Here is a 25,047-nt window from a genome sequence, read left to right as displayed (position 1 = left end):
TCTCTTAAAGTCGGTGAATGTCAGGCTTTAAGCCTCGCACTCTTACCTGTAGCTCCAGCGCCCTGACAGTTACCACCTGACATTGACATTCAGCTTGGAGAGAATCCTTTGACAAAGTTTCAAGCTCGTTGAACAGGCATTTTCCTTTGTCCTGGGAGTTGCATGCGCTCTCTAATTGGCCGTAATGTGGCTGCCACACGCACACACGGAAGCAGCGAGTGGAGGAGCGACTTTCAAGAGCTGGAGCGGTACCAACATAGCAATGCATTTCATTGCAAAAGCATTTTCAGATGCGAAAACTTGCTTACTCAGTTATTTGTTGTTGCCACAACACAATTACAGTAGTGTGATGGTCGTAGTGCAGGGGGTGTGGCATCATTACCATTATTGCGAGACGGCTGCCAGGCCCATGACTCCGACTATTAGTAACAAGGCGGAGCAGCGGCCATCGGTTGCCTTACGGACAAACTTTCTCCCCACTTGGCAAAACAAAAGTTTTCGAATTGTTCGTTCGGTACGAGTATTCGTGTTTTTGAATGCGTATGCGTGTGCGTGTGCGTGCTGTGCCTCGGGCAGTTTTTCTTGTCAGGAAATGCTTTCCATACATCCCCGATATGGCATATGCAGTGCAGCTATTTTCCTGTCGTCTAACATTATTGGGTTTGGGGTTTCGTTGTGGGCTTGTGGGTGTTAGGTACAAGTGGAGTACAAGTATTTGGTGTCCGATCTCCTTGCAGTCCAGTGCTGGCTCCCAGAGTAGCTCTGTTCATGGCGATAATCTATTGGCAGGAGCTAAAGCTTGCACTTTATTTATAGCATGCCCCATTGTGCGGTGCTCTACTCTCCATTATGGCCTTTAACCACAAGAGAACACCTGCTGCCGCAAACAGAGGCACACAAAGCAGAGGGAGAGTCCTGCTACTGTCTCCCCCTCCCTCTCTCTCTCTCCGGGGTCACTTAATGGTGGCGCCGACCGATCCATGTCCGTGTCCATGTCCATTGCAGTGTCTGCCTGTGTGTCAGTGTGTCAGTGGCTGTGGCTGTGGCTGTGTGTTTGCTTAGAGTCTAGAGTCGTCTCCCCCGGCCCCGCCGAACGTCTGTCATCAACGTAATTATGCTGTCAACAAAAAAAAGAAGAGAAAAAGCACAGCGTGAAAACAAACGGATGGACATCGTCATGGACATGGACAGTATGCGGACGGATGGGGATGGGGATGGGGATACAGCGGAGGTCCAGGTCATCGTCATCATTATCAGCTGCTTGTCGTGTCTTGGGATTCCGATTCTCGCTCGGTTCTAACGATGTGCGAAGGTATTAAATGTTCAGCACGTTCCACTGCCACTAACTACCCCGCTCCTTCTCTCCCTTGTGCCTAGCCCGGGCCTCAAGCTGTTTTGGATTGTCTGCCTGTCTATCTGTCTATCTGTCTGCGTAAATATTTATTTAATGTTTATTGGCACGCACTTTCCACGTCGTCTTCTGGTTGACTGCCCAATTGTGCCGTTAAGCATTTCATAGTTTTTTGTATTCAATTTGCAGCTGCTAAAAGCCAAAGAAAGCGTACAAAGGGGTTGGCTAATGAATAGATTAGAGGGGGAGCAAAGGCCGTTCTGCTGTACTGCTGCACTTTGCTGCTGCCAATGGCAATAGGAGCGTGCCGGGCCTCTCCCTTGGAACTACTTATAACTTGAGATTACCCCCACAGCAGTAGCGGCGGTAATTGCTGTTTTGGGAACAAAAGAATCTCCATCTCACGAATTTACATGCAAAGTGAAAGAGTGGAAAATGGTTTTAAATGTGTCTCTGGGCCACAGTACTGCCATTCCGAGATACACAATGGATATTACAAGGATTCTGTGCGACTCAGTGACTGTCTGCCTCCTGGCTTCATCGTAATCAGCCTCGAGGTTTATTATACAGTATGACATACTGTACTGTGCGAACACACATGTTTGTTTGTTCATGCTGCTGCTGTGTGTCAAGTGCTGCAGTAAACACAGTGATGTATGGCAGGGAGGGGAAAGGAAAACTTATGCCAGGCAAAAAAAGGCAGAAAGTTTCCGGCCTACTACTCGAAATGATGAATGTGCTCCTTGTGTCCCCGCATTCGCAATTTCATTCGCATCAATTATTTTGTTTGTGCCCTTCTGCTTGTGTTTTTATCTCGTCCTTGTGGCTGAAATTGGCAACATATTCCGTTTGTTTAAAGCTTTAATTTTGTCCTTACTTTCGATACCTGGGAATGGATATGGAATTCATTAAAACCCTTCACCGAAAATTTGAAACCTTCTGGCCGGCAGGCAGGGGAAATACAATAACGAAATTCATGGAAATGTATCAACGAATGGAAGAAGCTAAGCATCTTAAGAATTTTCTTATGAAATGTCGTGCAGCTATTTCCATCTGCAGCAAAACTTCATAAGCCTCTTTTCGAATACGGGAAACCCCAACGGGGTCTACATCGCTGTTAACAGAGCTCTGTTAGAAAATTTCCCAAAACAAGAGATAACAGCAGCATCCCGATGCTGCCACAGGACACCCGACTCCGTGTCGTGGCCACAGCTCGGAAAATGCTGCTGCTGTTAGTCTCAGACGCGATTCCACGGCGAACGGAAGTCCTGCCCTGTGCGGTGGGGAGAAAGTCTCACAATAACTTCACGCAAAATATTCGGGAAAATAATGAAAAAAAATATTACCCCTTGGAGTGCGAAAAAGTTGTTTAAATACTGAATAAATTAAAGCAAATATTTAGTGCCATAAAAATGATTTGTCAAATTATTAATTCAAATATTTCGATATCGGATTAAAGGAAATACTTCCTGCGGCTGGCCTAAGTAAGTTTCGAAGTGAATAATTCAAAATGCAAAGTGTCTTTCATCGCCGAAGCAAGTCCGAATGTATCACACGAAATGGCAAATTTCCTATCGGCCAAAATAAATGCAAAGCCATAAATCTCGGCAGGCCGTAGAATTCCATCTAGCGCCGGCACTTTTACTTATTGCTTTTGTTGTGAAACTCATTTGCACCGACGAGTTAAATGCAACAATGCTGATTTATGACAATTTCCACGCCCTGGCAGGAGCCACAGGGCAAGTCGGGGGCCAAAGGACCAAAGGGCCAAAGACCAAGTGCGAGAAGGCCAACAAGGCAGCGTGGTGTGTTCCGCCCCCTCGTTGCTGGTGTGCCCTGTGACAAATGTGGCAGAACAGAAGAGAAAATTAATTTCCCGAGCCCCGGCAGGAGATCTAATAAAATTCAATTATTCGTCGAAATAATTGTGTTTACAGAAAATGCAAATTGAAAGCAAACAAAAGCCAAAGTCGAATTTATATTTGGAGTTCAGTTTTCAGTGGCATACAAATTTTAATGGGTTTCCTCGATCCCCCCTTGAAGCTCCTTCAAGGCCGCGCCAGTGTTATGGAACTCCTTTCTCAGATACTTCGCCGAGGAGGGAGATACTCCCATGTGTGGCGCTGCACTGCATGATGTAATTAGCCGTCCATTGGACCAACGCTTCCGCGTCATTTGCTGCCCTGCAAACTTTAGTGTTATTTATTTTACATCTCCCCACCTTGGTGGCCATTAGTGGGACTCTACACAGTGTGTCGGAAACTTTTGGCTGCACTTACCTGCCGCACTTTGCCCCCTACCAACCAGGATAAAGTTTATCGCTTAACGCCCTGGGATCTCCCTGCCCTATCTGACCCGGAATACCGAAAACAGGGTCAAAAGAGCTAAGTTGTTGTCTAATAACTTTAAACATCGCTGCGGCCAGACTATCGTCCGCCTAATGTGCGTGTGAAAATGAGGACCCCTGGGGTCCAACTAAAAATATATTATAGTTCCCCTAAGAATGTTGCACAAGGTTTTCATTTGAGGGAAACATTAAGTTGACAAATTCCAGAAGTCATCCTTTTTAAAGTCGCTTTAAGCCCACTGGAGTTTCTTAATTAACATGCCCTTCACGGCGTGCCTCTGCTGCTGCATTGTGAAGGCCTTCCCTCCTCCCCCCTTTCTTTTCCTACTCATTTTGGAATTCTCCAAAATAAAATACAATTTAATCAGCATTTGCTGAACGCGTAGGATCCGAGAGTCTCTGATTATAAAATGCTTTTTGCTAGATTTTCATGCCTGAAGAACTTTCGGTGAAAGAGAGTTCCAAGGACATCCCCAAGAATGTGGCACTGCCCCCGAAGGGATTGCCAAGTGAGGCATGACTGTGGCATGCCCCACCCCCGACGTTGTAGTCACACTTTATGCCCGATTGATGCTCGGATGCGGAGGCCTCCGCATCATAAATTGAATCATTCCAGAGAGGACCACTCGCCGGGCTCGGGCTTGGGCTTGGGCCCACGCAATGCTTTTGGCCCATAGCTTTAATTAAATTTTCTATGAGCAGATTAACAACAATAAGTGCTGGAATGCAAATTATGCCCATGGGAAGGCGAGCGCGAGTGCGTGAATAAATAAATATTTTAGGAGCGAATAAAAAGAAAGTTTGGCCCCCGCGCACCACCGGAATGAGGTCTGCCGCAGCGCGGAAACGGAAGTGGGAGGAAGCTGGCGGGGTCCAGACTCTTCCGCCATTAATATTTATCATTTCAGCCTTCTTTGGCTGCTCGTTTAATGGCTCTTTAAAGCCGTCTATCCGTTAGACCGTATCCGTATTAAATGGCAACTTGTGTCGGATTAGCGCCAGGCACTAGCAGCCACCGAGCTGCTTACGCTCAGTGCCAGCAGGTCCGGCTTTAAGCCTTATTAAAAGCAGCACTTTCATCTCTTTAATCTGCTGAAAGGATTTCCATTTCGAATAACCATAATTTTCCTGCTTTAAGTCTTACCATCCAGCAGAAAGTTCTTCCGAACAGAGAAAACTTCTGGATTGCATTTGCATTTGGATTGTAATAGAATAGCTGGAATTTGGGGGGAACCTTAACTCTGGGCTTGACTTTTGGTAGTCATCAGCTGGAGGACAAGTATTCGGCCATAATCAGCTGCCGTCTTTTTTTGGGGGTCAGAATTAATTCGAATTAAAGTGAATTAAAGCCATGGACAGTCGATTTATATGCTTGATCAAACAATAAAGAGAGGAAAGACTGGACTGAACTGAACTGGAGATTGGTTTTGTGTGTGTCCGAAAGCAGCCCAGAAACCGAGTGTAAATGGCAACAACTACTATCTGTCATCATTTGCTCTGTTCTTTGAGCCGTGTGCATGCAGAGTATTTGCCCATAAACTATGCAGTTTGTCTGCATCTTTCCATGAGCGTCAGTCGCTAAGTAATCAAGATAACATCCCCCTGGTTGGTTTCTAGTATTTTTGGGGACTTGCCAACCAACTCGAGCACGTCATGCTTTCCGTTTTTCATTTATTTTTCCATGATACGCGTATCACACATTTCTGATTGAGTATCTCAACAATTTTCAAGTACTTATCTAAGGAATCCCTTCAGCGAGTGCTTAAATTTGCATTATTCATTTATGAGCTTGTCCTTTGATTTATGGAGCTGCTCCCCTGCCACTTCGCCGTTTACCATGCGAGGGTGCCCCCATTATTTGCTCATGGCACACATTCATTGTATGTGGGATTTGGGGGGCATTAGCCAGGCCGCACTCCATGGATCCTAACTCCGCAATCCTTGTTTTTTTCCAGCTTTTGCTTGTGTTTTATTTATCGAAACAGAGCGTGTTTGTTTGTTACGCGTACGAGTGCGAGATAAGTATACGCACTCGATAGACTTGAATAATACGGCTAATTATAATCGCAGGAGGATGAATGATGATGGGGCTATCGATGATATGTGTGCCTCCGGAATTTCAAGTCAGTCTGCCTACCCACATGCCACGTAATGCCACAACTAGTGCTGCTCGCATAAGGTCAGAGCTCATTTGCCGGGCTTAATTAATAGAAACCGTCAGACCATCAGGCTATCAGGCTGTCAGGCGATTGGCGATTGGCATGCTTCAACTGAAAGGTCAAGCAAAGAGCCAATAGCTTTTCCATGGAGATATGCTTCCTAATTATAGTTTTGATGGGGCTTTGATTGGAAGCAGTCCAAGTTCTCTTCTGGAGAGCTGCATCCAATGGAACGAAATCGTCTCTGGGTAAATTGAGTGGAATGAGCGCTGCACTGAGAAGTGAACAAAAATCTCGCTCCTTTCCCTCCATCGAAATGCCAAGCGAATTTTCATAGGCGGCATCTGTAGCCACAGGTGGAGACTCATCTTTGGGGCTCTCGTTCGCCCGTTTTGCGATAAGCAAAACATCTCCAATTACGATGCTCACATGGATGCAGAGGACACAGCAGCAGCCGCCCAATTTCAAGCACAATCAACTTTAACCTCCTCCTGCATTTGTGGATAGCTCCTGTGGTCTGGGTGTTCTGTGGTTTCTCGTTCGGTGGACGGGGGACGGGGCAAATGGAAACGAGCAGACGATCCGCCATCCGCCATCAGACGATGATGCTGTGTGCCACAGTTTGACTTTTATGCCAACAACATTGTGTGCCTTCTCCCCCCACTTCACTGTTGCCTCTGAGCAGGAGCCAGGGCTCCGACTCTATCTAATGCACGCATCATTTGCTTTCCATACGTACGTACGTACGTACGTGTACGTGTACGTGTACGTGAGAGCGACAACATTAAATAATCCATTTAATGTGGCGTGCATATCATATCAAATGCTATCCAATGACAATCTCTATACAGGCCTGTACACCCACCATCCCGCCTTCTGGAGCGGTTTGGGGCCCAGCTGAGCACAAAATCAATGACTCCCAACTTTTTGGGGAAGTGGCATCCATTCATCCTACTGGGAGTCTTCCGAGCAGACGAAAATTAAAACCGAGACCCAAATTGAGAATCGTGTAAGCGAATTTCGATGATGCTACCTTTCGGCGTGTCCTGCCACCGGCACATCCGTTAACTTCGCCTTCTCCTGGCTTTTTTAATTGATGCCTCCCTGTAGAGGTTCACTTATTATTTTGATGAACTGAAACTGAAACGGAAGCTGGGAGTAAGCCGAAGGGCGCGGGTGTGCCACTTCGATGGGTGTGTACATGCGAGTGCGATTCGCAAGGCTGCCGCGGGCGTTTGTGTATGAGTAAAGCAATTTCCGTAATGAGTTTCTCTCCTGCGAAGCACTTAAAAGTATTTCGCGTATGTTCCTTTCGTTTCCTCCTCGTCTCCCAGTGTGTGTGTGTGTGTGCGCCTTAAATTGCTTTTGGGCCTCTTGTTGCTGCTGTTTGTTGTAATGCGATTAATTTTGATTAATTTGTTGCCCCTTTTTCCCACAATCTCGTAATCCACTTATGAATCTGGATTTTGAATACTCTGATGTGGATTTTTCTTTGATTTGCACTCGTGCGCTGCAGCAGGTCCATCTTTGGTGCTGCTTTCGAGCCCAAAAAACAAATTAATTAACTACAAATATATCAGAGCACTTAAGCGGTGAATAAACGCTTTGACACAGCATCAATTAACCGAACTACGGGGGCTGTCGACACCGACCCGACACCCACCGACACCGAACCGCCCAATCGAGTTAATTACTTAATTTATGCGCGGACTCCTACGACCCTCCAGCTGGTCCATGCCATGGTCTCACTTTCAAAATTGGATTAATTTGTTTGTGCCACCGAGTCGAAAAAGCCGCGAGGAATGCCGCCAGTGACGCTTTTGGCCTGCAAAACTGTCACGGCCAATGTTCCATGGCAGGGAGGTGGAAGTGGGAGGTGTGGAGCGTGGTGCGTGGTGTGGGGTGCGCGGTGCGGGGTGCGGGGTGCGGGTTGCGAGTGTCGATGCGTGCGTCGCATATTTTGGCGCCATTGACCAAACAGCTTTTCCGGCTGGAAAAACTCGAAATAAAATCGCATGAAATTGGTCTACGGATGAGAGAAGAGTTGAGAGCTCTTGCGATTGACCATGGCTAATGCCTTTCCTGTCCTCCGCCCAGGCCCACCCCTGACTACTTTGATGGGTTCTCTGGAGTGCCGCCAATAATTAATGCACCTTTCCCTTTTCGGATCCCCATTTCGCGTTTGGGGTTGACAATGTGACATCCACAGATAGTTGCTCTGGAAGATATATGATAGTTTCACTAATCGTTTTTCTTCATCGGAAACAGACGGATATTAATAGACCGCCGAGAGCCAAGGACCTGCGTCCTCTCTTTCCACTAATCTGCGAGGATAACTAATTTGCCTTTAAAAGTGCGTTTCGCTGATGCGTGTTGCATGCTACTACTAAAAGTTTCCATCGAAACTTTCTGCACATTTTGCGTGTCGCCAAAAAAGGTTTTTGAAATTTTTGCCCCGGCGGAGCGCCAACGGAAACGAAAGGCGAGCAACCACGGCAACGGCCAACGCCAGCGGCAGCGGCAGTGGCAGCGGCTACACAATGGAAGCGCGTAAAATAAAATTAATGTGCAAACTTTTTAATTGGCAAAACAATAAAAAATGATAATAAATGGAATTAAATGACTCGACTGCAAAGCAAAAAAAAAAAGAAGCAAAATGTACCGAAAAACTTTTGGGCCCAGAACCTAAAGTGTCCCCCAAAAATGGTTGACCAAATTGAATCTCAAATTTCATTTGTTCTGCTGTCAAATAAATTTGTGCTTTAATTTTCGGCGGGTTGAATGTTTTATCTGTAAGCAATTTCCTTTAAAAGAATACATATGGACCTACGGGAAGCTTGACCTTGGGCCTAGTTTTGTTGCAATGTAGATACATTTCTGAAATATTATCAATGCATTTTTTATTCAATTAAATTAAATAACAGCAACAGCAGCCTTGAGCACCAATTGAGGGAGTGATTTATGGCCTTATTATGAATTTGAGCCACTTACACAGACACACGTTGCGACGTGTCGGCTGACAAATTCACCAACACACGCACACATTGCAAATATTTGATGGGAATTTTCGACGTACATGTGAGTTGTGGATTGCATATTCATTATAGATAATCACGATTTAAGTGGACGGTCGGTCATCATCACTCTGCCTGCCGTCACGTGCCCGCCATTAGGCCGGAGTCAAGTCGTCGTCCAGCTACAGGATAATAAATAATATTTTAATAATTGAGCGGCGAGCGGGAATACGAGAGCTCGGCCACCACGCCCACAAGCACACGCCGGTGGCTGTGGCGCTTATTAATTTTTCATTTCGCTGCAGACATTCGGGGCACAGCGCCCCTTTCCGCATTTTTCTGCTCCAATGAACTTTCTGCATAATTCTCGCATAAAAAATGATGGCATGGCCAAAACTGTAACATGAGCATTACCTGAAACGGTTATCTCTACGTGTGTGTGTGTGTCTGCGAGCGTGTGTGTATGTGTGACCATAAAACAGTATTTTGGGGCAGCCGAAACGAGCTAAAAGGCAAATGCGCTTTGGGCCGCAAAACCTATAAGGCTTAATGTGTGCCTCCAGGCCCGTGGCCAATGCGATTTGGCTGAAAACAAAGTGAAGCTTTGCTGATTTGCTGACAAATCAAAGCGATTAAAAAGTTTGCAAATGTCAAACAAGAGTTACATATGTACATAGGCGGTAGACCCTTTCATATCATTCACTTTTATGGAATTTCCGATCCATTTGGACTCGCCCCAGCGGCCCACAAAACTGTTTACTCAGGGCTTTCCGCCACCCGTCGAATGGATCTGTGGACACACAAAAATATGAGCAGGCATGCAAAATGCCTGTCAATGAGGATATCCTGTAACTGTAATGAAAAAAGGAAACGCCCACACTTATAGATGACAAAATTTAAGAAAACTCCCCAATGAATGGGACGGCCGTCAATGGCCATTCGATGGCGCCTGGCTAAGCCGGAAATCGGGTTAAATGGAACATCTTATCAAAGTATTTTCATTAATTACGTCGATTCAATTAGTTAACAGGGCGGCCTGGAAAAGGCATCACTTCAGCTCATTGGAAGAAGTCAATTAGCCACATTGTCGCTGCGGTCTATTGGGGGCACTCTAACGGGCCTTCGATGGACGCCCATAAGGCTGACGAAATATGTATCTAATAAATATAAGGGCATTACAATTTATGGCAGCTTTAAACGACTCTTAGGGGCGGCCTATGTGGCGTATGCTTAATATATTGAGTAAAATTCCATCTTCCGAGAGGGCCCTGTCGACGGCGGTTCTTTAATATTTCTCCACTCATCTTGAATGCCGGAAATAGTTGGTCTCCTCCCAAAACATTGTTGACCCGAAAATAGCTGTATATCGTCCTGAAGGTCGTACAGAATTGGGGCACAGGACTCTGGAAATAAGTGTCAACTGGCACGGGCAAAATGAACAAAATGGTTGTGCTGCAGAGTGCTGGGGAGGCCCCAAACTGTCGAAACGTGGCCATAAATTTACGTGCAGCGTAACTAATGAAAACGTTGCTGCCGCCGCCATCATTGTCCTCCTGTCTGATGACCGGAATGCAGGCCAAAACTTAATTAATCTCATCAATTTGGGGACTCGTTTCCGTGGGGATGGGAGAGAGCGTAGTAAATTTATAGGGAAAATAACCCATTTTTCTGCAATGCATACATCAGGCACTAATCCCTAATAGACAAAGGTAGAGAAGCCAGCATATGGCCACATACCACCTACTACTACGTCCAGCCTGGAATGGAATTCCGAGTGTGGAGGGATAGAGCAATCGGTGTAGCTATTTTGTTGGAACTTAAATTGGTTTCTGCTTTCAACCGATCTTTCAACGTGTCTGTCTTAGAAGGCACGCACACACAAAGAATACATTTGTTCAGGTAAAACTATGCACTTTTTTGTAAGCTCCCGTCGTTCTCTCCACCAGAAAATCAAATGAAGATTGAGAAGTCCCTGGGATAGACCCGAGATACTTGGTGCTGTTAAGTCACGTTCTACTCGGAGCGTTCGAAAGAATAGCTAGTCTGAGAGGCAGTGCCTCAGTCTAGGAAGGCCGTGTATGCGATACCACTTTTTTGTCGGTGGGCACAAGATGCGCGCTAAGTTCCTTCTCGGGGAGTTGTAACCAAAGACCTGCATGCGGAGAGCGTTCACTCACAGTCCATAAGCAACTTCCTTAATTTGCGTGCACCATCTCTAAGCTGGATGGCTGGTGGGTGCAGGGGCGGCAGTCGGGGGGAGTGTGAACAAGGCAAATTCAACACGGATAGCCGGCGGGGGAGCTTTGAGTTTTGGGGCAGACAGACAGACAAATGTCTGCTCATTTTGATGCACACTTTTACTGCTCATTAAATTCGCTTAAGTACGTACATTTACAATTCACGTCCCCTCCGTTTCCTCTGCTGTGTTTTCCCACCGTACAATTTCCCTACCCCACTAACGGAAGTTTCCACTTGTGTTCCATTTTTCAGTTCTACCGCAGAAGAATAACAGTGCAGCAGTTACGGCCGCAACAAAGTGTGAGACCGAAACCGAAACCGAGACCGGGACCAGACCTCGCCATAAACCCGTTCCCCGTGCAGCAGAAGCCGGGCGGAAATTAGCAGCCACATCAATTTCCAGCTCGGACTTAATTAAACGCGTGCTGCCAGTGCCCAGCTACGTTCCAGGACGAATTCTCGCCGGAAATTAATTGAAATTTACAGTCCGCAACGACTGGCAACAGGCGGAAAACAAATGCGCTCACCATCGTAGTTCCAGCAGCTGCTGTCGTGCTCGGTTGCGCCTGCGCTGTCGTTGTTGCACTGATCCGTCTGATACATCCAAAAAGTTTGCGGAGAAATGGCTGGGAGAATACAACAGGCACGAGGCGGCCACACCACCGTCCCAGCCACCACCTCCGCCTCCGCCACCGCCACCGCCACGCTTTTGATGCTGCTGCTGCTGCTGACGAGCTGCGGTAAACTTCAACAGGCGTTGGGCCACACTGTTAATGGGGGCGAGCAACTAGCGGGGCCATGGGGCGAGGGAGCAACTACAGCTATGCCAAGGACGACACTGCCCTCTACGGCTTCAAGCGGCAATTTAAATTCCAAATTTGCAATGGAGCCAGCAGCAGCACCACCCACCGAAACCATAAAAACCATAGAAGAGCAGCAGGTGACAGCCGCAGTGGAGGGCGAGGTCTTTCAGGTGACACCAGCAGGCGCGGGAAAACCTACAGCAGGCCAATTACCTTTAAGTATGCTTCCGACAGCCGCATCAAGTGCAACCGGAACTCTAGTATCCACAACAACCGAAGAACACGAAGCTTCTGCTAAGTATTTTTTGTTCGGCATCCAGCAGCAGGATATAATGATAGATGCGGCAATAACAGCAGAAAGTGCTACAGAAGCAGAACCGAGAGCAGCGCCAGGTGTGGCAATCGAAAGTGCTGAGGCCACGGTTGCAATAGTGGAGGCAGCCGCAGAGACCGGGGGACAACGGATGCCAGTCATGCATGCACAAGACGCAACAGAGACACTAGAGTCAGCAGGGATTCCCTTACAAACAACAGTTTTATCCGGGGAAAATGTGCAACCAATTGCCTCAGCAGCAGTAGTAGGAGTGGGTGCTGCAGAGCCACAGCCAGCCACAGAAATGTTGAAAGCATATAATGAAACTACAGCTGGAACAGCACCAACAGCTCCAATAAGAGAAATAAAAGGGAAGCGCGTGGCGCCAACGACACCCACACCCACACCTACACCCACACCCACACCCATGCTGACAGCAACAAGAATAAGGGCGGTGCCACCGCATGTAGAAAATAAAAACGTTGGCCAGCCTGGAATCAAATTCAATATGGAGATGTTGACTGCCACACAGAGCTATGCAAATGCCACTGGGGCCGGGGCCGTGGACGGGGACGGGGACGGGTCGGCGTGGGGCGAAACACAACAAACAGATCCAACGACGATATTGACAACAATAGAAACAACGCCTCAGACAGCAGCCCCCCCGGGAGTGGGGAAAACCGTGCCAGCACCCAGATTATTGGGAGGAGCCGGTATAATGTTGCAGCTCCTGGCCAATTCCGTGGGCAGCTCCTCTTCCTCTTCCGCTTCCGCTTCCCCCTCACCCTCACCCTCGCCAGCTCCCACATCCGTGTGGCCAGTAAAGCATGCGGCCGTGCTGGAGGGCGACGTCATCCTGGGCGGCCTCATGATGGTGCATTCGCGGGAAGACAGCATCACCTGTGGCCCCATCATGCCACAGGGCGGCATCCAGGCACTGGAGGCGATGCTGTATACCCTGGACCAAGTGAACAAGCAGCAATTGTTGCCGAACGTCACCCTGGGCGCCCATTTGCTGGACGACTGCGACAAGGACACCTACGGCCTAGAGATGGCAGTGGACTTTATAAAAGGTGAGTGTGCCGTGCAGAGTCCATCCATTTATCGAGTTGACCTTGCGCCCAAGGCGATTACATCTGAAGATTGCAAACATTAAAATGGAAGAGCAGGACGAAAACATGAAAAAAGAAGCCTTAGAGCCAATGAGAGTTTTGAAACATTTTGCTGATTCTTCAAAAAACTTTCGGTGGGTGGGGGGTGCTTTCTCCGCTTTCCCGTCCTGCGTGCTTTACCAACGGCTTTGCTTTTTAATTTAAATTACATTTACTTTACTTTTTATGCAGGGCCATAAATTGCGGGAAAGTTTTTTAGAGGGCCGGCTTATAAGTCCGGATAAAACTCTTGGTTGTCGGGAAAAGCCTGTAAATGCTTATATATTTTATGTGAACGGATGAATGGATAAGTGGATTGCTTCTATCCATCCTCCTTCGCTCTCCCCCAACCCTTCCCCTCTACAAAATCGTTGCGTGTATGCAGATTTACGCCCACCCAAGCGATTTATTAGCTTATTTTGCTTTATAGTGTGCATTGGTTGTCCAATTTGTAATTCAAATGAGAGTTTGGCAGCTGCGAATGCCCCAATGCTTGTACTCTTGAAGAGGGTATACTCGAACTGGGCAAAGGTATGCCAGCTCCACAGCAGGAAACTGCCCAGGGCACGCCCGAGGCGGCAAGGAAAAGAGGAAAAGAGTCAGTTTGGGGTTTTGCAACATACTGCAGTTAATCTCGCCTTTCTTCTAGGGTATTTGGCGGGTCGAACATTCTCTCCTCACCCTTTTTTCCGATGTGGTCGCCACACCGTGGTTTCCCCATTTGCATTGCCACCTGCGGTAATGTGTATGTGCACTTTATCTATACAAATATTGAAATATTTTTTATATGGCAAACAGAGCCACTCAAATTTTTTTTGTTTGCTTCTTTAACAAATTTATCGAGCGGGTGAGAGGGTAGGGGGAAAAATAAAGAATTTAAAGGCAAGTGCGAAATGAAAAATGTGTTTCATTTAAATGCTTGCCGTCCTTTTATTTCGCTTTGTAAGAACTTTCAAAAGACCGAATAAATAAATCATTCTGTGCGAAAGCAATATTTAATGGTGTCCGAGGTGCATGAGTCCTGCGAGAATTAATCGACCAGATGCCGTTTAAGGAAGCCGCAGAATACGGCGCTTAAAGTGCAGTGTCAGGGTACAGGAAGTGGAAGCCACGTTTATGCATGGTGTAATGCTTAGGTGTAAGGCCACTTCCGGCCGGAAGCAAGAGGAGGAGGATAAGGGAGCTGCCCATTTTGGCTGCTACGAGCCGCCTTTTCTCAGAAAGGGATCATCATACATTTAATATAGGAGTAGATTCTTCTTGGAATGACATCTTAATCAATTGTGCCTCCCTAATGATTTCATTACCCTCTATTTGTCAATTTTGTTTTGCTCAACAATAAAGCCAAAAGAAAACCCCAAAAACCACAGAAATAGATACCACAAATAAAATACAGGCTGATGGGGTGTAAGAAGGATTCTTGCACACCCAAAACCGAATTTCGTTGGCTTAATCTCCCTCCTCGACAGTCAGGGGGGCATTTGCTTGGGTTTTGGAGCTATAGCCAATAATCAGCCACAGAGATGCGGCACAGAGTGCAGGAGTCTATTCAATTCATGCAGATGCAACAGCCAGCAGAAAGCGGCGGCCATTCATTTGTCTTCATTAGCGTCCTGATTCAGATCTAGAGACTTTGAGGGCAATGGGAGCAAACGGATTTCGTGTGGAGACTTTCGTGACATCAGCTGAAGTTTTTTTTTCAAAATGTGTCCATGTCGTCTCTTTTTACCCACGTAAAATATAACAAAACGAGGGGGAACGTTCTGAGTTGCTGCGGACACCGCAACTCTACGGTTATACCCGATACTAAGTCAGTATGGCTCTCCTCCGGCAGACGCCGCTAATATTTAACGACACGACAAAGAGTGCGTGCGAGAGAGACAGAAAATCAGTATGAGCGTGACGTCGGGCGCTGCGTAGCCACTGCAAATTGATTTGTTCCTTTTGGCTATAAAAATGATCTGATCTGATCCAGATTCAGCAACCGGATAGATATGGTCATTATCTATGATTCTGCGTTTTTAGTTTTCTCAAATCTGCAATATTGTGGATGCAACAGATTTTCGTCCTTTGTGGGGGCGGATGGGGGTGGGGCGAAATTCTGAGATATACGTTTTATAGTGACATCTTAAAGGAGTGTGTGTACCAAATTTGGTTACTCTAGCCTTAATAGTCTCTGAGATTTGTGGTTGCCTCAGATTTTCGTCCTTTGCGGGGGCGGAAGGGGGTGTGGCGAAATTTGGACAGGAAACGGTCAAGGTCCGATATCACAGGAGTGTGGATACCAAATTTGGTTGCTCTAGCTCTTATGGGTTCTCAGATCCTTGAACTCATATTTTGCAATTGGCAAAACCGACCATGAAACCTGTGTGTTAGAGTGAGACAGAGCGAGAAAGAGTGAAATTGTTTTCGTGATTCTGGCTATAATAATTATACGATCTGGTTCAGATTTTGCACTCTGTAAGATATAGTCATCTTCTACGATTCTGCGTTTTTAGTTTTCTCGTATCTTTAAAATTGTGGATGCCACAGATTTTCGCCCTTTGTGGGGGCGGAAGTGGGCGGGGCAAAGTTTTTAAATATTTTTGTAGCAGTGACATATCACAGAAGTCTGGATCCAAAACATCGTTGCTCTAGCTCTTATAGTCTTTGAGCATTAGGCGCTGAAGGGGACGGACAGACGGACAGACGGACGGACGGACAGACGGACAGACGGACGGACGGACAGACAGACAGGGCTCAATCGACTCGGCTATTGATGCTGATCAAGAATATATATACTTTATAGGGTCGGAAACGATTCCTTCTGGACGTTACACACATCCACTTTCACCACAAATCTAATATACCCCAATACTCATTTTGAGTATCGGGTATAAAAACCTAAAACAACCGAGCTAACATTTATGTGGAATCTATGTATGTGGACTTTATTGGGTGCTAAGTTTGGTTTGTGTCCTCGCTAGTGCATGTAAAATCCATGCAGAAAGCATGTAAAATGTCGCCGTCACATATACGCATGTCGTATGTATGTGTAGAACGGCATCAAAGAATAACATTTCTGTGGAATCTATTTATGGGGATGGTGCTTAACATTTACGGAGCTTTGGGTGTTATCCAGTCTATCACGATGTCAAATATGTGTAGGATCTTTGCAGAAATCATGTAGAGTTTATATTTGGAGCCTCATTAACCATTTACCTATCATATATGTATGTATCTCATATAACATATTTGCATCAACAGAAATAGAACGCGAATACCCATTATATTCTATCTCAAATGCCTCTCTAGTTAAAAGGCATGTCGATATGTATCATATCCCTTTGTTCGGCATTATATTCATTCCTCGTGCATTATAATCCCAGAATATAGGGGACTCTCTCATTTTATGCTGCCATTTCTTTATTATAAAGCATAAATCCCTGAAGAGACTGTTCAAAATATAAGTTCGTATGTGTGTATGGTTTGTGGGAGGGCTCAATGCCCAATGCCATCGAATCAGAGGCGGGCCCCTACTGACCCAGTTCTGTGGCAAATTGAAATTTTATTTTGGCCATACATACACACGCATATCCTGGTCCTGTGTCCTACCACGCACAAGGCCCAACGCACGACGCACCCTCATCAAAGGGCGCATAAAAAAATTTATCTACCATGAAGCGCTGTGTCAACCCTGACCGCCGAAGTTGTTTTTGTCCATTCCCAGTGATGCTGCCACTGCCACTGATTCTGATGCTGCCACTGCTCATATCATTTTAATTCGATGGGAAGCCCGCAATCTGCTGCCCGCGTTCGTCTGCCGGCTCGGCTGGTCGTTGTTGCTGCTGTTGCCACTTAATGGAATTTGCCGCTTATGCGTTCCGCATGCCGCGCATTATCCTTTCTACGCCTGCCTGCCCCTCCTGGCCCTCCTGCCAATCCTCCTTTCAGCCATTTCCTCTGAAATCTGAGCTCTTCCTCGCCCGTTTCCTTATTTTTTTCCGTGCTCAGTGCTGTGTGGCTCTGCTGTCGGGCCTTCCTTCAGTTGACATGTTGCCTGTTTGGCAGAAACTTTTTTCCCTCTTTGTTTTCCTTGTTGTTTCTTTTGGGCCAGCTTGCGCCCTCTGTGCGGCTCACAGCCTCTTTGGCTATCCCCTAGACTCCTCCCGTCACATGTGTGTGCCTTTCGGGTGCGTGTGCGGGTACGTCTCTGTCTTTTGACTTTGACTTTTAACCAGATGCTATTGGGGGACGACTGCTTTGGCCATGAAGTCTGGCTAATTTAAATGCCTTTAAGCGGGGGCTAAGCACTGCATTACTCGTATATTCATTCACGCACTTTGCTTGACATTTTATTCAAATTTAAACAATGACTATAATTGCTGTGTCTGTATCCATGTCCGTGTCTGCCTCTGCTTTTGGCTGCCACAAATAAACGTTTGTGGGTGTGTCTATAGATATGTATAGGGTTTTGTGGTGTCTTTTTGGGAAAAGTTTCAAATAAAGCCATCCACAGGGCGTAAGGTCCTGAAAATAGTCAAAAAGCCAGTTAAACTCTGGCTTGCTTCATTTTCAGGGGCATGTTTGTGGCACTAAGCCTGTAATGTTATATGCCAATTCTATTATATTTGCCTCGCCTTTGGGGCATGATACTTAGCAGGAACGAAATTATAATGGGGCTTCGTTGAATGCAACACAATCCACCTGACGATGGCCGCCCCCCTCCGAAGCATGACCCTGTTTTTGTTTTTCGCATCGTTTTCATTGATTTCATTGTTGCGAATCCTTGGCGACTGCCCTACGGCATCCGACTGTTTACTCGGCTTACAAAGCTGCTGCTGATGCTGTCTGTTGGCGCTGCCACTTCCACTTCCACAGCCATCTGATTTCTGCTTGCGGCACTGCTGTCCGCTTAGGCGTTGCCGCATTATTAACATTGTCCACAGCGGTGGGGTCCTCGTGGCCCAGCTTCCTTTTAAGTTATAAATTTTGTCAGTGATTTTTGTTGACTTAAAAAAACAGTAGCATTACGTATACGCCGCGTCAGACCCTTAGAGGTTCGCCATGCATTGCACAAAACGCTCCACTTGCAACATGCGGCGCATGGCGTCGAGTAAATCGGAAACAAGTTCGAAGACTCCGTGCACGGGCAGAAGAAATTGTACGTGGTCTTTGCATTTGATTTCCCGGAATCCTCTGCATAATGACAGTAGGGGTCCTTTGTTCTGTCGTGTTCCCCTCCGAGTATAACAGATATAACAGTTTGCCAAGTGGCACAGTGTCGGTAAAACAGGGGCCTAGCCGTTGCACGCAAACAAGTGTTTGTTCCATTCATAAATCCGACCGACGACACGAGCACGAGCACCAGCACGAGCCTGAAGTGTCCTACAATTTTAGTACACTCCTTCGTGTGTCCTGGCGGCTGTCGCTGTCGCAGCCATCGCCAGGGACTTTCAGTTGCACGCCGGTTCTCCACCAACGCAGACGCTCGCGGAAGGTAGTCCTTGGAAGAGCTCTAAGAACAAAATCCCTTATCAGACGTAACATTCATCAGCTGAGGTGGTAGCAAGTGAAACGGTTTAAGTAAGTCCCGGAGAGACTTTACCTGGCGAAAACCACAAAGATATGTTTAATGGAAAGACAATACACGAAACAATTAAATAAAAACAGTTGTGAGCTAAAATACTAAAAATTTACATATATTCAAAAAGTAATCAAATGGAGCACTTTAATTCAAATAAATACACATCCCGAAAATAAAACACAAGAGTTCTGAAAATGTCACAGCAAATTATCAAGAAATGAATATATAAAAAAAAAAATAAAGGTCTCCACGTCAGACAGCCAACGACTTAGTTAGTATAGGCCACTTGCTTTGACCCCTAATTAATTAAGTTGCAACTGGCGTGGCCGCCGCAGACTAGTAGATATACGGAGACGTCGCCTTCCAGAAACATAAATCTTATCAAGGCCTAGAAATAATTTTGTTATCAAAATATAAACAGGGAAAGTGACTCCGCAGACGAGGGATTTTGGGCCACAAAAAGAGGACAAAACAAATATTAATTAATATAAATTCAAAATAATTTCAAGCGGAGGCGGCGGCCCAAAAGGGAACGTTGGGCCCTGGCTCTGGAGCCACGAAGAAAAAGTTGTAGAAAGTTTTGTGTTGATTTTGATTTTTGCTTTAGTCCCTTACCTTTAATTATAAGTTGTTTTTTTTTTCTCTACATCGGAAATAGAAAAAGTTTGATGCTCTGAATCTAGAGTTGGAGTTTAATTAAAGTGAAAGAGAGAGGCAGTGGCAGTGGCAGTAGCACAGGCGGAGATTACACTCTCCTTCCACTCCCTCCACTCCCTATATTTAAAGAACCAGGTTTCGGTATGGTATCAAATGTAGGCCTAGCCTTGTAAGAACCGACTGTACGTAAATCTGTGTAAATTATTATGCATACGCCGCGTGTGACGAGTGTATGTGTGGCGCACGTGGTGCTCCGATAAACTTTGATGCCAGGGCAAGGCAATTAGGAGCATTTGAATGTAATTTGAAAATTATGCCAACATCACAGCCAGGCAGGCGTCCGATAAGAGGGGAAGTGGGGATGAAGTGCTTTAGAAAAGTACAGCCAGTATGTGCTGCTTTCAGGTTGATTGCCATTTTCCGTCGACCCCCAACGACTATGTGTCTGCGTTTGTCTGGCCACAGGATATTCAATTTCCTCCTGCTGGGCTGGGGCTGTTGACATTTTGTAATTTTATTTTCATTATTTTCGCACTTCCTGTCGGCATCCGAGGCACACCGCTTGAGGGATGGGATGGGATGGGGTTCTGATAATTAACAAAGTCTCCCGGCGGCTCCTAAATTCTTCTCTCGGTCTGTCAGCCCTTAATGATAGTTTGGGGACCCAATGGAAAAGCGAGTGGCAGCGCACAAAGCTTTAGTCACGTAGCTGTGATAAATGTCCTAACCAAAGTCCAGGTCCCGGTGCCGATCCTGGTCCCGCTGGTTGTTTGACCTTTGTTTAATTAATAAACCAAGCGATTAATAAACCGCTTCCTGTCGAACTCCCACTGCACGCATTAACTCAATTCCGTCGACAGATTTCTAGCGTGGTCTGTATATTTTAGATTTAATCAGCACTCTGCTCTGCATTAACATTTCCGAGAAGTTGGAGCTTAGCTTATCCATCATCTTTACATCTGCAAGCCAAGCTGCTTTTCAGAAATTTAAATTAAAATGGAATATGGAATAGCTGTATGCGTTTCACTGGAAAATATGCTGTAAATTAAGAATTTCCACAAATTTTGTGCTTTCTCTCGACTAAATTGATGTTTCAAAGCAAAAACTTTCACAAGGAATTCATTCAAATGAGTTTCACAATTTGCAATGAGTTGTAATGAGCTGCGGACTGCGGACTTAATTTGAAACAACTATCTTTTGCGCTTGCAACGAAGTATAACGAAGTTTTCCGACGCAACTCTAATGAGCAGTAAGTGGCATGTGACGCAGAGTAATTGGCAAGGCAACCATTTCATACGGATTTCCCGCGTTCTGAGGCAACTCGACCCACGAGTAAATAAACTGCGAAAACTTTGGGTAGCAGACGGTAGAAAAACAAGAATTAATTATGGAAGCATGCAACGCGGGGCGTTGCGCAATAAATATAATTAATAAACGGCTCTTAATGAGGGTGCAACGCGATGATTCCTCCCCCCCTGGCCACACACGGCAGTCCCTTCACTTAGTTATGGCGTGGCAGAGTCATAAATGGCGGAATGATTGTTGCTACCTGTTGCCTGCCCCACAGACAGCCACGGCATAAACTCTCATGAGGAAACTAATTAGAAACTCAAATGGCAGCACTACCGACTCTTAGGCAAATACGGAACGCAGAGAAGGGTAGAGCTGGACGCAAGGGTGGGTGCTGGGGACGCAAGGGCGTCATTGTGGCCTTTCCACCGAAACGGAAACCGAAATGATGCAACTGCATCAAAGTTTAGTTCGCGCGTAAAGTTTGGGCCATCAAAAGTTTCAGCTTGAAACATTGCCTGCGGGGGGAGGGCAGGAGGTGTTGCAAGTGTGAAAACAGGATGTTCCGCTAAGGGATCCCACTGAAAGCAGGCAAAAGTTTGAGAGCAACTGAGTTGCCGAGTCGGACAAAAGGAGAAAAACTGAGATTCATAAAAATTACCATGAAGTATGACTTAAGTTGGAAGCTATCCCTCAGTTAAGGGAAATTCACCTGGAAGGGATTTCCGCGAAAGTTTTTATCCAGCCAAATGTTGCTGAAAAGTTTCCCCAAACATTGTTGGTCTTTAATATTAAAACCTGTGGTTATGACCCCGTGGTTATGAAAGAGCCACCTGGACAGCGATTCACCCTCAGATTTCGAATAGTGCTGGGATCCGAACACCAAAGAATCAGAATCCTGTCCTTCTTCAAACTTTTGCTGTCGTGGCTGCTAACTTCTATGATGATTAACTTATGAATGCCAGGAGAAGAGGGACCTGAGCGAACTACTGTCTGTCGGGTTGGAAAAACGGTGTTTCCTCTAGAGATTGGAAAATATAATACCACATCTGAAGCGTTTTTTCATGTCGGTGCTTTAGGAACAATTCGTTGGTTTGTTGGTCCAATAACTTGCCAGATACGCCCCACTAATTATGCAATTATATCTTTTCACTCCCATTCCCACTCCGATTCTCTACTCCACTCTCCACCAAGCTCTTGCGCAGGCTTTCCTCTTGTTTTTACGACTTTTTTCGGCTTGACGGAAACTTTGCCAACTGTGCGGGAGTTCTATTTTTTTATGGCCACGACCAGTGGCACGACAGTGGTCAGCGCTTTCATTTTAATTGTATTTAGATAAGACTTAATGGCGTTGGCGTTTGGCGTCGGGTGACTGGCTGGTAGCTGGAAGCTGGAATTTAAAAGTTAATCAAAAAGTACAGCAGAAATATGCTAATTTTCCCAGGAGTTAACTTTTCGGATTCGCATCGCTGCAAATGACTCATTTTTGTTGGCAAGTGACAATCGCAAATGATTTGTTGCTCCGCTATACATACAAATACATATACCCGAAACGTGTGATATTTGTGTGTGTGTGTGTATGTTTGTCCCTGCAGAAAAGTGTGCTATAAAATATTTAGTGCTTAGTTGTGCGGCCTCGGCGCACGCCGTACATTTTCACCAGTTACGCTCAGGATTACGGTGCGGAGGAAACCAACGAAAACGGAAAGAATGTGAGGAGCGTGGCGGTAGAAGAAGAACGAGAGCCAAGCATGCTCGAAACTGCTAAACAATAGACAATGCCACAGCCAGCAGAAGGCACAAGGCAGAGGGCAGAGGGCGCAAGGCAGAGCGAAGGCAGCCCATAATGATCTTTTTGTTACACATACGACTGCACTTGTGTGTGCGTGGGGAGGCAGAGCAAACAAGCAATGACACACGCACATTTCAAGAACAAGTGCAAATATACACACACACACAGACATCGAGAGCGAGATATGGTGGGAGGGGGGGAGAAGGAGAGAGCATTTATTTTTGTTTGTCATGACTTTGCGCTTTCGCCATGAGGACAACACTGGGGCAACACACACGCCATTTTTTCGGGTCTTTGTCTGTCGTTTTTTGGCCCCGTCGATGTTTGCATTTGTTAGCATACTTATTTTGGCTAGAGACAACGTGGGGCACGAACAGGGTGCAAGGGGGCAGTATTATTTTGTCGCTACAATAAACAAAAAGAATCCTGCAGCAGCACCGCCTTTTGACAAATGTGTGCGTGTGTGCACGATCACATGAATTACTGTATGCATACGAAATAGGGAGGAAAATGGGAAAACGTGAAGGAAAAACAATATATGTACATAGTTTTTCCTCTCTACGACGTTTTAAAAAAAACGCGATTTATTTTTTGAGAAATGGTTAAAGGAAATTTTCGTAGCAAAGCTTGCCTATTTCCCGCACAACAAATTATTTTGTGGTCATAAACACGTCTCTATGGTCAGGCACACACGCAGCCATTTGATTGGGAGGTGGGCGAGCGGCGAGGAGCGACGGGGCGACGGGGCAGTACGAGTAAGTGGCCAATGGATTTTTTCAATTTGCGTTACTTTGCAAAATGTTATGCAAGTCACGCGTCCACATCTTCCACATACACAAATACATATTAATACACACAGAAGTAAGTGTGTACGTATATATGTATATATATTTCTAGATGGAGAGGCAGACTGTAATTCACAATATCATGTGCTCAATGGGCTGTGAGCCATGGCCGGGGAAGCCAGGGGCCGCAAAGGCGGCAAGTGCGGCAAGGAAGGCAAGGGAGGCAGCCAGGCAGATGGAGAGCTATGCAATAGCTGGTAACTGGTACTGGTGCTGGTACTGGTGCTGGTGCGGTTACTGGTTCTGGTACTTTGCTGCTCTTTTGATTTATGCGACATTTCCACACATTTGCCTCCCATTAACATTCTGCTTCGTCTGTCAGCTTGTTTTTGTTTTTGTTGTCTTTCCCCCCCTCTTCCCCTACCACCTCTTCCTATTTCCATTTCCTGTTGTTGTTCTTCTTCTGGGGGTGTCAACATTTCGTGTGTGTGCTGGCTGTTTCTTGGCCTTCTGATGGAAATTGATTGCCCATACTTGCAGTTGCAGCCACATGTCCTTAAAAGCCACTTCCCTCACTCCAGCAAACAGTTGCCAGCAGCTTGGCAAATGTGCTTATTAAGGGCAAAGGCTTGATGTAAAAACAGCTAGGGACACTGCAGTCCCTGCAGCTGTCTGCTTGCACAACACGAATGAATAATTAACAACTTTTCTCACACTGCTGCAACACAGAATAACCGCAACTTTTCTTGGCTTTGGTTTCGGTGTTTTCTGGATGTTGGGTATTCAGGTTGGATTGGGTTGGGTAGTCAGCCGCGCCACAGGGCGTATGTGTAACGCAAACGTGCACACAATTAGATCTACAGAATATATCAAAACATTCCCGGAAAAACCTCTTCCCTCTCCTCTTGCCCCTAATCCTCAAAAAATACTAACTAGCCATCGCATGATGGCACGATTAGTGGGGGAAGCAGCTTTTAGAGCTCACAGAGATTCCCCCAAAAATTCGAGGGCTTTCGGGCCTGCTGTCATGCGTGGCATGTAAGAAAATGTCTGAGTGGTTGTTGGCAGTCACCCCTCTGTCTGTCTGAGGGCGAGAGCTGCTCTCTGGCAGCCCCAAACCCATGTACGAACAATATTTACGCTGAAACTACAAGCATAAGCCGAAAATAGAGCTGAAGCTATCCCTCTTCCTGGAAAAAAGGTGCAGAGACCCCAGGTGGGCCAAGGAGGGGAAGAATTGAAATTTATATTTACGCAGCCCATAAATTTGTCGGCTTCTTGGCTTCTCGGCATGCTGCATGTTTGTGTTAGTGTTTATATTCGTAGTATAAATATGCTTGCCTGTGTGGTGTGTCTGTGTGTAGCGGCAGCCGCTGACAAAGATGTGGCACACGGACTCACGGCACGTCATGTTGGGGTACTGCTTCTTTTGGCTAACCCACGCACGTCTGCCCCCAATGAAGAAGTTTGGGGCCCGCCCCGAGAGTGTGCGTGTCTGTGGCATGTAATCAAATTAAAAGTTGAAGCAAGAAACTGCTTTTAAAGGCATTAAGCTGGCGTCAGGTCTTCAATGTTTAATGT

The 25,047-nt window shown here is 46.1% G+C and overlaps 1 protein-coding gene across 2 annotated transcripts in view; it reads left to right on the top strand.

Annotated features, from left to right (window-relative positions):
- Positions 1 to 2,574: 2,574 nt before the first annotated feature.
- The window catches only part of mtt (mangetout), a 54,557-nt gene continuing 32,084 nt past the window's right edge, over positions 2,575 to 25,047 (top strand). The window contains exons 1-2 of one of the 2 annotated variants that reach the window (XM_015183716.2): positions 2,575 to 2,835; positions 11,362 to 13,298. In XM_015183716.2, the coding sequence (XP_015039202.2) occupies positions 11,732 to 13,298 (1,567 nt within the window). In that variant the 5' untranslated portion in view covers positions 2,575 to 2,835; positions 11,362 to 11,731. Of the gene's footprint in view, positions 2,836 to 11,361; positions 13,299 to 18,778; positions 18,942 to 25,047 lie in introns of those variants that run through there. The other variant, XM_002138197.3, reaches the window with a different exon arrangement.

Source organism: Drosophila pseudoobscura, chromosome 3 (genome assembly GCF_009870125.1).
Source record: "Drosophila pseudoobscura strain MV-25-SWS-2005 chromosome 3, UCI_Dpse_MV25, whole genome shotgun sequence".
Lineage (NCBI taxonomy): Eukaryota > Metazoa > Arthropoda > Insecta > Diptera > Drosophilidae > Drosophila > Drosophila pseudoobscura.
The sequence above is the reverse complement of the archived record's forward strand: the minus strand, read 5'-3'. Positions and strand labels throughout refer to the sequence as shown.